Source organism: Lynx canadensis, chromosome B4 (assembly GCF_007474595.2).
Source record: "Lynx canadensis isolate LIC74 chromosome B4, mLynCan4.pri.v2, whole genome shotgun sequence".
Lineage (NCBI taxonomy): Eukaryota > Metazoa > Chordata > Mammalia > Carnivora > Felidae > Lynx > Lynx canadensis.
The window spans coordinates 86,989,283-87,002,462 of NC_044309.1; the positions used below are offsets into that span (position 1 = coordinate 86,989,283).

General features: G+C 37.9%; 1 protein-coding gene across 2 annotated transcripts in view; it reads right to left on the reverse strand.

Annotated features, from left to right (window-relative positions):
* The window catches only part of TAFA2 (TAFA chemokine like family member 2), a 483,290-nt gene that overhangs the window by 37,590 nt on the left and 432,520 nt on the right, over positions 1-13,180 (reverse strand). For both annotated transcript variants that reach the window (XR_003970434.1, XM_030323093.1), the window contains exons 3-4: positions 11,594-11,746; positions 10,218-10,342 (exon numbers count right to left, since the gene is read on the reverse strand). Coding sequence is in view for 1 of the 2 variants with exons in the window: in XM_030323093.1 (XP_030178953.1) it covers positions 10,218-10,342; positions 11,594-11,746 (278 nt within the window). In the remaining variant the exon portion in view is untranslated. The remainder of the gene's footprint in view (positions 1-10,217; positions 10,343-11,593; positions 11,747-13,180) is intronic.

Consider the following 13,180-nt stretch of genomic DNA (forward strand, 5'->3'; position numbering starts at 1 on the left):
TGGGAGGGGTCTGTGCTGGTGTTCTGGGGGTAGAGCTTGCTGTGCTGATTCGTGCTCTAGTGGAGGGCACGGCGGGGGTGGGGGGTGATGTAAGCAACTCTGGCCTCCACTTGGGGGTGCTGTGTTGCACACTAAAGTTGGTCACTGCTGATGGTGGTGGCGGGAGGGGAGAGAATGGTGTGTCCCTGCCCTCTCATCCTTAGAGCAGGGAGTTCATGCCTGCTACCTCTTACTGCTACTCTCACCTCTCTTCCGTCAGATCCCTGGCTTCAATGAGCTGTCTGCCTGCCAGGCAGCGCAGTACTCCTGTTTTTTTTTTTTGTTTTTTTGTTTTTTTGTTTTTTTGTGTTTTTTTTATCTCAGGTGTGTTGTTGTGTTTCAAAACTCCAAATCTTGGGGACCCACGATGCAGACCCACACTGATCCTCTGGGAGAGGGTCTGGTTACACGTTTGTTGTTTCCTGGTTTGTCCCAGAAAAGTGGTCCCACCTCAGTGCAGCAGTTCAGAGTTTATGGTAAAACACAACACAAAGCCAGCAAAGGTTTGTTTCCCTCAGCCAGTGTCTTTCTTCCTATACTAGGAAACAGGGCAGCAGGTTGACATCACCAGTTCTTTTTGTCCCTGGAGAGGCCATGTCAGCACTCGCAAATGTACTCCAAACAGGGGAACTATTTCTCCCCAGGGGGCTCAGGGGATCCTCAGACCATACTGCCTGCTTCCAGGTCTCTGCCAAGCCCACCAGGCATGACCCTGGTGATGGTGTGGACTTCTAAAACTTCAGACTTTCAGCTCTGCTGCTTATAACTTGTAGTATTCAGCCCCTCTCCTTTTTCCAGTCAGTGGTTTTGGGAAAAAGTTTTTCTTGTGCAATTTCCCCATGTACTTTTACTCTCTTTACCTCTCTCTTGCTCCTCTCTCTCTGATAAGGGCTCCCTTCCCTCCACAGCACTCGCAATTCTTTTCTTCCCCAAATTAACTCTCCATAACTCACGTCTTCCACAATGTGCCATTTTTTTCTATCTCTAGTTGTGCAGTTTTACTCTCAGTCCTTGGATCAATTTCTTGGGTGTTCAAAATGATTTGATATTTATCTAGGTGTATTTGAGGGATGAGGCAAGCCTAAGGCCCCCTACTCCTCTGCCATCTTAATCTTGTCATTCTGCTATACTCTTATTTTAAAAATGTTTCTTATATTACATTCTACTTTAAATAGATGTATATTCTACAGTATTTTCAATGGTTTGTCAATGGTACCATACAATGAGGAAGCAAATTTTAAGATTATGAGAGTAAATCATATTCAACTAACAGATCGTGAACTTCTAATATTTCTTGCAAATGTCATGTTCAGAAAGAAATTTAAAGTCCACATAATCTGGTAGGTTCTATATATTTGTTGTATAAATTGATGGCCCTGGCTCCCTGGAACTCTCTCTTTCTGCGTTTTCTAAGACTCTACAGTCTCTTCGTTTTCCAGTCACTCTGTCCACATTTCATGTTCCTAAGCAGGGACCTTCTTGTGAATTACCTGAGAAAATGTCTTTGATTCTCTTCTCTCTCAACACATTTCTTCTCTGACAGCCTTCAGAATCATTTCCTCATCATCTAGGGGATAACTGTTCTCAAACTTCTGTCTTCATCTCTAAGGCTGTATATCAAACTTTCCAGTCGATCTCCATCTCATTGTGTCCTTGTCAATTAATATCACCAAATAGGTTAGGCCAAGAATAGGGACCTTTCTGAAATTTTCCTTTCACTATATTCTTATATAAAATTGCCAAACCCTATTGATTCTACTTCTTAGGCTATGACACCCTCAGTGTGTCACTTTCCTATCTTAGTTCAGGCCCATCATCCCTTACTCCTCTCAATTCCTTGCAGGTGACACATTGCCAACAAATAGATTTTCTAAAGTGTAAACCACATCTCTTCTCTTTTCATTAAGGTTCTTCAGTGGTTTATCATTTCTTATAGATTAACATCGAATCATTTAGCATGGCATTTAAAGAACTATTATGATAAAAACTCAACCTGCCATGATTCCCCTCACACACACATGAACTGATTTCTATTCCATGAGCAAAGAAAGACATGATCTTCTATACCTCCCTGCCTTTGCATAAGCTGTTTTGTGGTGGTGGTGGGATAGTAAACTAGCCCACTCTAAATTTCTGCACATCCTTTAAGTCACAAATTGATGACTTGCAGAAATATGGAATTTACTTTTTCCCAAGGCAGCCCATTCAACATCATCTAGAGCTGACACCATTAGAGTTATTCCTTGCCCTTAATTGTACTCCTTGTGGTCATGCAGAACAAGTCTAATGTTTTTCTTTTATGTGATAGATCTTCAAATAATTTAAAACATGTTACTCCTAGTGCTTCTGTTCTCTGACGTAACTATCCACAAAATCCTTTAGATAAGCCTTTTTTTTTTTCCCCTAGCCCACTAAAAGTTAGCATCCAGAACTTTATCATGGTCAGACATGGTCTCTGGGGGTACACAGTAGAGTGAAGCTTGACTCCACTCTTTATATTATGCACACCTCACATTATTCACAAGTGGATTGCTCAGCAGAGAGCCGGGATTCATGCTCATCCTAGAGAGAACTGGGAATTAGGCCACAGTTTTGTTTTCTTATGCAATCTCTGCACCAGTCATAAAGCATTTGAAATTCTGAGCCTGTGGGAAAATTAGCTTTTATTTCTCAGCTGTATCTTCATCCTGTTGGCCAAAGTAAGAAAATGAAATTGGATCTGAAATCACTGATTAAGAGTTGTAGATTCCATGTAAATTGTATGAAGAGTAGAGAAGAGAAAGAAGTATGGGGGATGTATACAGTGAAGATTATCTATGGTTTTTGACAGAGCTGTCACCCACTATGGGAAAAGGAGAAGGCATAGAACCCCCACTAGGTAGGGTGCCTTGGAGAGGAGAACGGAATATTCAAGTCCTTTGAGGTAGTGTTCTTCATTTATTAAGGCACTACAGATAACCAAAAACAGGCTTGACTCTCTGAGGGATAGTTACCTCTGAACAAACATCAAGCTCTTCCATATTAAAAATGTATCCCTCACAGAAGTTTAATCCTCAGATAAGAGAGAGGGATGTGGTCCTCACCACTTAATTCACAGGACATAAGCAAGAACCTAAGGATGTACCTCATAGTTGCTAACGAACTTGTACCATGTCCCAACTTGATTCTATTACCATGTGTGAACATTCACAATTAATGTTAAGATTATAATCACAATATTCAGAATAACACAAATAAACACTTGGCTCAAATACTATAGAAGTATTTAAATCTTAAAGGAACTTCAACGTATTCATATGTTGCCCATTTTTCATTTTAATTGTAAAACTATAGGCCTGATTTTGGAAATATAGCCCTGATGATATGTATTTTTAAGTCTTTGCATTAATTTCCAATAACTCTCTAAAGAAATACCAAGAGAGACACTTCTGGCCCTATTAGATTATTCTTAAGTAAGCAGCTCTTAAATTTAAAACACCAGGTTTAAATGTTACTTTTACCAGTGCTGCTACATGGACACTAGCTTGTTTTCCTACCGACCTTTGGATTCATTATCTAATTGAGGGGGAAAAGTCCTTCAGTATATTAATCCATTTCTGTCTGCATCTCTTTAAAAAAAATTATTATTGTAATTATATAGTCCCTTATATACTTTTCCAAATGTCCCTACTATTTGAAATTTTAAATCTTTTGTGATATTAAGGTCACTCAATGTGTGTATTTCTTACCTAATACTTTTTACCTACTCTTCTTAATACATACCAAGTTCAAGATGTTCTACTGTATTTATTTCCATTAACTAAAGGATCTAGACTTAGCAGTATTAATGCAAAACATAAGACATGCTCTGCCTACAATTGTCTCCATCTCCCCTACTGGCAACTTCGTCATTCTGCGTGCTCAGGACAAAAATTTCAGTCAGTCGTGATAGGCCTCTGTTACCCTTCCAATCCTAAACTTAAGCCTCGCTCACTGCACTCCAGCCACACAAGCACCACTGCTGTCCCTTGAATGTGATATTCCCACAGCAGGTCCCAGGTCAGGTCCTTTGTACCTGTTCTTCTCTTTACCTGGAAAACCTGTCCTCTAGGTAGCCATGTGCCCCATTCCCTCACCTCCTCCAGGACCTCAGTGAAATATGCAAACTTCCTCCTCTGCACTGTCCATTTTCTTCCATGGCACTTATCACCATCTACCATACTATCTACTTCACCTACTTATTGTCTCTCTCTGCATGATAGGTACAATTCTAAAGATGGACCCCCAAGATTACTGTCCCCTAGTTACTGAAATAACTTTGTAAGGGACTTTGTAAGCTCTCTAAAGTTGCTAAACAGCTGACCTTAACATAGGGAGATCATCTGGGTTATCTGTGTGGAGCCAATGTAATTATACCTGGCCCTCAGAAGCAGAAAAGTAAGGCAGAAGACATATGGGGGTCAGAGAGATTCAAGGTGTGAGAAAGACTCCATATGCAGTGGCTGGTTTGAAAATGAATGAGTGTGATGAGGAAAGCAGGCATTCTGACTGAGGTGAGAGAGGCTCCCTAATGACAACTACTAGGAGAACAGAAACCTCATTCCTGCTTGTACAAGGAACCAAATACTGTCAACATCCTGAATAAGCCTAGAAGCAGAGTCTCCCTAGAACCTCCAGACAGAAACACAGCCCTGCTGTGAAAAGATGAAACACATCCTGCGATTTCAGCCTTGTGAAACCCAGAGCCGATAAATAACTGAACCATGCTGTGCCGAGTCTTACCAACAGAGAATAAATGAATGTTACGGTAAGTCACTACATTTGCTAAGGGTGCAATAGAAAACTAGTATACCCTATTAGAATATAAGCTTTATGAGGGCACGGATTCCCATCTGGGATTTTTTTTTTCCATGCTGTGAATAGCACCTCACAACAATAGACAATAAATACTTGTTGAATGAATGAATATACACAGTATATGCATTCTTTCCCATGAAATCTGTATTTTACAAGATGATAATATTTTTGACCCCAAAACATTGAATGAAAATATTTAAAACTAAAATGTAAAAGGTGGATTGATTTGAAAACTGTTTAATCAGTAGTCTGTATCTCTGCAAGTTAGTGGCGACCGGTTGCCGCTTCCTAAAGCACTGGTTTTCAAAATGCATATCCTAACAGGTCATAAAATCAAGTTATGGGGTTGAGATAGGTAGGAAGAAAATAAAACCAAAAAATTAGAACTTTAACTTCAGTGTGGGATGTATGAATGTGTGTATTCTGGATCACACTGTAGGATGTATTTCTTACTGTAGAAATGTACCGGCAAAATAATTGGAAAACAACAGCCCTAAAGGTCACTGCACTCTGTGCTGTGGACCAGGATGCAATTTAGGGCCTGACCAGAGGTGAGATGAAGACAAATGAATGGTGAATGTGTCTGTTACAAAAGAGTTGATCAGGAAAGAACTACACTATGCTAAGTCTGTGATTAAATTTGCAAGGCAAGAGAGAGCACTATGGTTGAAGTATTCACACAAATTGCACCATGTTAAAGTGAAGAAATGAACCCTTTTCCTCGTGTGATGTTTTTTTGTTTTGTTTTGCCTTGGGGCTGGAATGGTGCCTCTGGACACTGTTCAGACCCCCCTAACAAAGAACAGTGTTCTTGGTATAAAATCCAACAGCATCTGGAAGAGGAAGACTTGAGGCTTTCATCAGCAAAGCATCTAAGATGCTGTTTCTCTCTTCCCTTACAGGGAAGGATTAAAAACCTAATACCTATCTATCTTCAGAGATTAGCCAGTTATTAGTGTCATATAAATTTAGCAGGAAAGGAAGTTAGAAATTTCCTTGGCACGTGGAACCAAAAAATAAATACTGGTTAGAGGAACTGGAAATTCAATCTAACTCAATATTCTCATTTATTTTGCAGATGACGAAGCTGACCCAAAGGCTTACACTATCCCCATTATTATAACAATGTTACTCTTATATTCATCCATGATTCCAGTGCTGTCTGTGGACTGCATATGGATAACAAATATAAGGATAATGCAACTGTATGCTCTTCATTCCCCTTCTCAAGGGCATACTTCTGGCTGATAGGGCTCACACCATGTATCTTTGTACCCTCATTGTGGTTGGGGAACTAAGATAATACCTGCAGTCCACTTAGCAGAGTGCCTAGTACACTATAAAAGCTAAGTAAATACCAGCATATATGCTTTTGTGGCTTTGACTGTAATAAGAGCATCATTACTATAGAATGTTTATGCATGGGGAATTCTTAACAGCTGTTGATTTTCATTGCATTATATGACAAAAAAAATCATGCTTTATCCACTTATATTCAGAGACATTAGAAAACTAGAGTTTTTATCTCCGTAATGCACTTTAAGTAAATTAGTAAAGATGAAAGAATTCCAATTAAAAATCACCCAGAAAATTTCTTATGTGAAAAATAAATAGACCTAGGATTTATGATTCATAAAGATAATATTTCTAATGAAAATATAAAATCTTGCATATTATGAAGTTCATCTTTCTTTAGGTAAGAATCAGACTTAATGCTACATGACCATTGGCATTTAGAGTTTCGAGCCCATACCCAAGGCCATGGGCTCTGAATTCTAAAAGCAAAATGTGAGTTCCTTTAGGAGATGTTCCACAAAGAAAGAATATCAAAACATGAAAATAAGTGAATCATAGTCTGTTTTTTTCTGAGGATCCAACGTTATCAAAGATTTTTTTTTCCCTCAAATCTTACAGCTCTATAGCACCTTTCCCCCCTGCTACTTTTGTATGATAGAATTAGCGTATAATTATGTGATCTTTCACACTGGAAAGACTATTCTTTTATTAATGACTCTTTGAAAAAGTTCTTTATTATTTATCTTTGAAAGTGAGTTTGAAATCAAAAGGCTCTCATGACTTTTCCTTTCCTTCTTTTGAGCTTAGGAGTTCTTAAAAGTAATACAATAGGTGGTTATGGATGTCACAGGCAGTCCTAAGTTTCCATTTTTAAGATGAGAAATCAGGTTCAGGAAACAAATGTTGCATCCTCTTTTCCCTCCATATTAAATGTTTGAGGTGTCGAAGAACATGTATGCAAAATATTGATGTTCCAAAAAGGCTATTTGCCTTTTCTCTCCCTTGTCAAGACAAATAGAAAATGGGTCAGAACAATAAGAAGGGGGATATAATTCACATTTTATAGTAGGCAAATTCCAAATTAGTCTTAAATGAGGGATTCACCCAGCCCATAATCTATAGTCAATTCTGGAAGGTACCACTGTATCTCTGCGGAGGCTAAGCAAGCCTCATTGCTGTTTTTGGCTGACTGCTTTTTTTCTAACATTAGGCTTACCAGAGCACTCCAGATTGAATATGGGCAATTAAAAGGGAGGGTGTACATTATTGCAAATTTTAATCATTTCTCGAGCCATTTTGCTTGCAGTGATAATCCCACATGACCAACATATCTTGCGTAAGAAACTCAAATGACTCTTGGCTGCAAGCAGCTCTTCAGTTACTTTGTAACCTATTCCTGCTTAATTTCTTGGACTTCCCCCACTTGTGGCCAGGACCTGCCGAATCAGGGCTTCAGTGGCTGCTTGGCTACCTTCCCACAGCCATGGCTACCTTCTCTAAGACTGGCACATGAACAAGAATGCCAGTGACTCAAGTGATGATCAGAATCTTCTCAATTACACTGTTGCTATTTATGTATGGCAGAAACTCTCTCTGTGCAACACTTCCACTGTGTGCAAAGTAATACTGTGCCAGAACTATTTCAAAAATGTGTATCTCCTATGTTTTTGGTACTATTTCAGTGGAGAGAGAATAATAATAACCTGATGACCTTGGAAACTTTGTTTTTGAGGCCTGAGGGAAATTTACCCAAATTTTTTTGTGAGCCAAAAAACATTCCAAATTGCACATCTTTTTGCCTAGCCATTTGGAATGCCATGATATCCCTTTAGTTGGAAATGTCTACATAGCTGCACTCTCACTAGCCATCTTTTGCTTTTGAAGAAAAAAAATAATAATTTACTTTGATTGTACTCAAGAAATTCCATCTTTCAAGATCACTGGTCTTATATATGATGAGTTTTCCTTTTTAAATGAGAATAGTTGCCTGAGTCCTCCCTCAAATATCTTCAGTGAGGTGCCCCTTTAACAGATCTTCAGGGCAAAAGAGACGAAATATAAACAGAAAGTTCAAGCCACTATATGTGACATCACACCTTATAACTAAAACAAAATGGGGGATCTAGATATGGTCTTCCTCACTCACAAATTCTTAGCCTGTCATCCAACTTGTTTAATTACATTATGAAAGCCAGTTAAACCTGAAGAATTTCAGAGACTCAATTTTACCTTTGGACTGCTGAGACTAGAGCCCAGCAGGGAGTGAAGCAACCACTTGTAAAACAATTTACTATGAGAATTTCCATCCCATGGTCTTGACCTTTTCATTTCAATGATCCAGAAAGTTAAAGGTCTACCTGATATGAATAGAACGATAGGAAACTTTCCTCACTATTACTTAAGAATAAGTTAAATTATCCAGTTTCAACTACGGTTTAAGAGATTAGATTCTGGAATGAGCCTGCTTGGTTTGGACTCTGGCTTCCCTGTTAATTAGCTGGCTGACCTTGGGAAGTCACTGAAGATTCTGAAACTTTGGTTTACTCATCTGTAAAAAGAAGATAATAATATTATCTTCCTCACTGGGCTGTTAAGAGGATTAAATGAGCTCAGTCACATGCGGTACTTTGTTCGGTTTATGGCATATGTTTTAAGTATCCAATAAATGTTAGCTTCCCCATGTCCACCGAAGTAATAAAAAACTAAGTTTAGTTGTAGAGTGCTATTTTTTTTTTTTTAATTTGCTTCAGAATCTCAAATCTTCAGTGAATTTCCATGAGTGCTATTTTGGACTAAGAATAGTGTTAGGAAGGAAATATTTCCATGCTATAAATAACTTATAAGGAAATTTTATATTGCCAGGATGTTTTTTAACAAATCAATATAGTTGATATCATGTGCTAACTGACTGAATAATACAGTTATTCTAATTAACTGATCATGCAGTCTATGGGTTTTGTAAAAGTGTGTCAGCATTTAGCCAACAGATACAGTCATAAATAATTTGACAAACTATAAAGTTATTATTTTTGCTGTTGGAAACTTAGTTTTGTGTATGTGTGAACGGTCAATGCACTAAACATGTTATTCAACAGACTGAATTATATATCTCATGGGATTTTAAAAATAATCCTCTTGAATAGGTCCAGACAAGTTTTTTTTAAAAAACTGCTATTATTAAACACTATGGTAAATTAACCAGTCTCTGGTTTTATGTTACTTTTTATAACGTATCACCTTATATCATTATTCTGTCCTTGTCTCCAATTATCCAATTCTAATCAATAGTCTGCTTTCCCCTCAAAGCAAAAAGCAAAACAAGACAGAACTTTCATTTGCTGATTCTACAAAGAATTTAAATTCTGCCAGTCCAGAATATCCATGGAGCTAATTAGGAAATTAGAGAATAAATCTAACCATTGTTCACTTCTCTACCATGTCCCAGAAGTCAACCATTGCAAAATGAAATACATCATTGTCTGAAGAGTATTCCTTTCATATTGACCCTGAGATTTAGAAACTACTCTAGGTAACTCATTACAATGATTACAGAGTTAACCATTAGAAAACTATTTACTGACCCAGAAATCAGGGAGATCAACATAATTACTTTCATGAAATTGAAAGAATCTTCACTGGGAAATTGAAATAAGGTTTGTTTTGGTTTTGTTTTTTTGGGTTTTTTTTTTTTCCCAGAATTTATTCAAATTACTGTCCATTAGAATTAAGGATTGGGGTTACCTTCCCAGCATTTAACATGCATCCTCAGGGGATTTCACATTACTGTAAGTATCTCATGAAGGAACAAATAACATTAATTTATTAAATAACATGACAGTTTATGGAAATCTATAGAAGATGTTATTCTGAGTGAAATAAAAATGTGCTATGAGAAAATGAATTAGGAAGAAAATGGAGGGGGTGGGCGGGAAATGTAGTATGGAAAACTCTTCATTCTACAACCATCACTTAACCATGTTACTACACTTTCCCATGCTCTATAAATTCAGAGACCTTTTGCTTTCCTAAGCTGTCTGTCCACTTACCCTAGTTGTTTTCACTTTATTCCCAGAGGAACAGCTCCATCCTTTCCGATCCGGAAGAACTTTACATTCCTCTCCCTCAAGACATGGCTGCATATGGCACCACCATTTCTGTTCCACTATTGAAGCTACAGGAGATAGAAAAACCAATTCAGTGTTTTCTATTTGGACTAGTTAATTCTCTGAATGTACATTTAAAAAGGAAAAAAGGGCACCAATTTTCCCCATCACTGGGTAGATTGGGTTTTGAGGCATGCTTCTCTTTTTGTCCAAAGGGGCTGAATCTTTCTGGATTTTCTGACTAAAAGAATTTTTATTTTCTATTTTAGTTTATTGTGGTGAGAACACTTAACCTGAACTCTACTCTCTTAACAAATAGTATTGTTAATTATAGGCACATGTAGAAGGATTTTTTTCATGTGAACATATAGGCTTCATTGGAAAGAGACTTCTGTAGGCATATGTGTGCAATTATTTACCTAAACATATAAAAAAATAAACCTATTACCAGTTCATAGTATTTTAGAATCAGTGTAATATTTCCCACAAGTAGGCTAAAATTAGGAGGCTATTAGAATTAATGTAATTGGGGGGGATTTTTTTTCTTGTATTTTTTTTTATTTTATTTTTTATTTTTTAATATTTACATCCAAATTAGTTAGCATATAGTGAAACAATGATTTCAGGAGTAGATTCCATAATGCCCCTTTCCCATTTAGCCCATCCCCCCCTCCCACAACCCCTCCAGAAACCCTCAGAATTAATGTAATATTTTTAATGTGGGCAGTAACCATCATCACAAGGAATGAACCATGCTAATATGAGTACTTAATTATCTATGATAATATCAATTAAATAGACCCATACAAAGATTTATCTCCTATTGTAATTAGGTGAACCCTCCAATAAAGAAATTAATATTTTGATGGATCTACATAAAAATCAATATTTCATGTGAATTTAATCCACAACTACAACTTTGCTCATTTGTATGGTGCTTATTTTTTCATTCTTAAGAACCATCCATGGGTTCTTAGGCAACCATACTGTTTAATCCATTATTTTCATCCTTCCTTTCCCAATTAATTTACATACACAAGCCCTTCACTGGCAAAGCAGTATTTCATGGTATCAAAGTAAGAAACACATGGACTTGTCGGAACCTCATTATAATGCCTTATTACAAAACAGAGTAAGGTCTTCGACCTCCTTCCAAAGGATTTCAGATTTCAGAATACCCCCCAAATAATCTCTGTACAGCCACATGATTTATGGTATGGTCCCTCAGGATTGACCACAGTCAACAGCATTGTAGTGGGGTTCCAGTTCTAATGAGTCACCAGCTATACAACCACAAGAAGCAATGGAAGAAGTCGCACCATCCACACAAGATGGAGCTGCTCGCGTGGTGCCTGCCACCTGTCCGGGGAAGCAGGAACACTTGACCGTCTGTGATCGCTCTTCTATCTTGTTCTTATTACAGCATCTGTGGAGTGCCACCACCTCACAAGTGCCCGTTTTAACATGGTGAGCTGCACAAACAAAAACAAGAGATAAAGCAACGCTGAGAAAGCTTTGGATACTCCCGCCCCTTTTTAATTAGAAGTGCATTAAATATTGCTCTATAAGGGACCCACCATGCATGAAACTAGAAATACAATGATGCTGACTCCATAATGCAGATTTGATTTCTTTTCTAAATGTGGTAGGACCATTTCTGTCAGTAAATGCTTGGTGAAGCAGGAACAATTAGTGACCAGATTAGGATGAGGTGTTGGAACAGTCTGAAATACAGAGGCAATATGTGGTGCCATCAAAAACATACTTATTTGCATATGACTTTCTGTCCAACAAAGAAGAGTAAAGCCATAGACAAGGTATCCTGCAGTGGGGCTAAGAGCAGACCTGGTCTCAAAGTGGGGGAGGAGGGATTAAGGCTATGTTGTTCTTCTAGGGATGAGTGCAAAGGCCAGAAACGGAACCTCTTTTCAGGAAGCAAGTACAGGGTGGAACCCATCTTCTAGGTATTCTTCTGCCCAGTTTCCCTGGGCATGAATTAATTGGGAATTCTTCAAGTTGCTGCCATTTTCCTGAAAGTCCCAGCCAGTTTCAGACCTGAAAATCATTTCTTTCAGTTCCTCCTGAGGGAACAACTGCCACCAATAGCAACAACTGTCGCCAGAATGTGGATGGATTTATATCTAGCCTGGAAGCCCCATCCAACCAGCTTTAAGTTTCCCCGACCCATGGCGTTAACCTGGAAGTAAGGCTACTGAATGGTTTGGGTGCTTGAGAATTTTGGACCTCACTTATCACGTTACGTTAGGGTTCTGGTTTGCCCTCACTTTTTTTTGCAGCATTTCATCTTCAAAGTATTAACCCTACTGTGAAATGATAAAGAAGTTTCATCTGCTAAAAATAACAAATTTAAAATCAAACATCTGTTGAAACACTATGCTTTCAGAAATTTAAAAAATGTGATCGATATAAAAAGCACATCTGAAGTTGTTTAATGTTATAAACATATCGAGGCCCATTTTGTAAATGAGATCAGTACATCATATATTTATATTAATCTTCCCCTTGGGTATGAGTATCACTGTGCTGTAACTCAGGTTAGATACCTTCCTTAGATTTTTCTTGTGAGAGAGAACAAATCACACATATTGTCAACATCATCCCTCTATGTGAGACCAAGAAAGTTGGGTGTGACATACAGCTTTGACATGCGATTCTCAAAAGAATTTGCAAGAAGCAGATACCATTTCCAATGTCATAAAGATCTTCCTGCCACTGAAGATACAAATGGGGATGTCTCGGTGTTTGATTCAAACAGAAGGCTATCTGTGGGAAAGTTAAAAACTTGAGAGCGAGACTTCTTTCTTCTTATGCTCTAGAAAACATTTTCTTAGCTAAGGATGATTCAGTTTGTTTTAATTTATTGAATGCTTCACATTATGTCATAC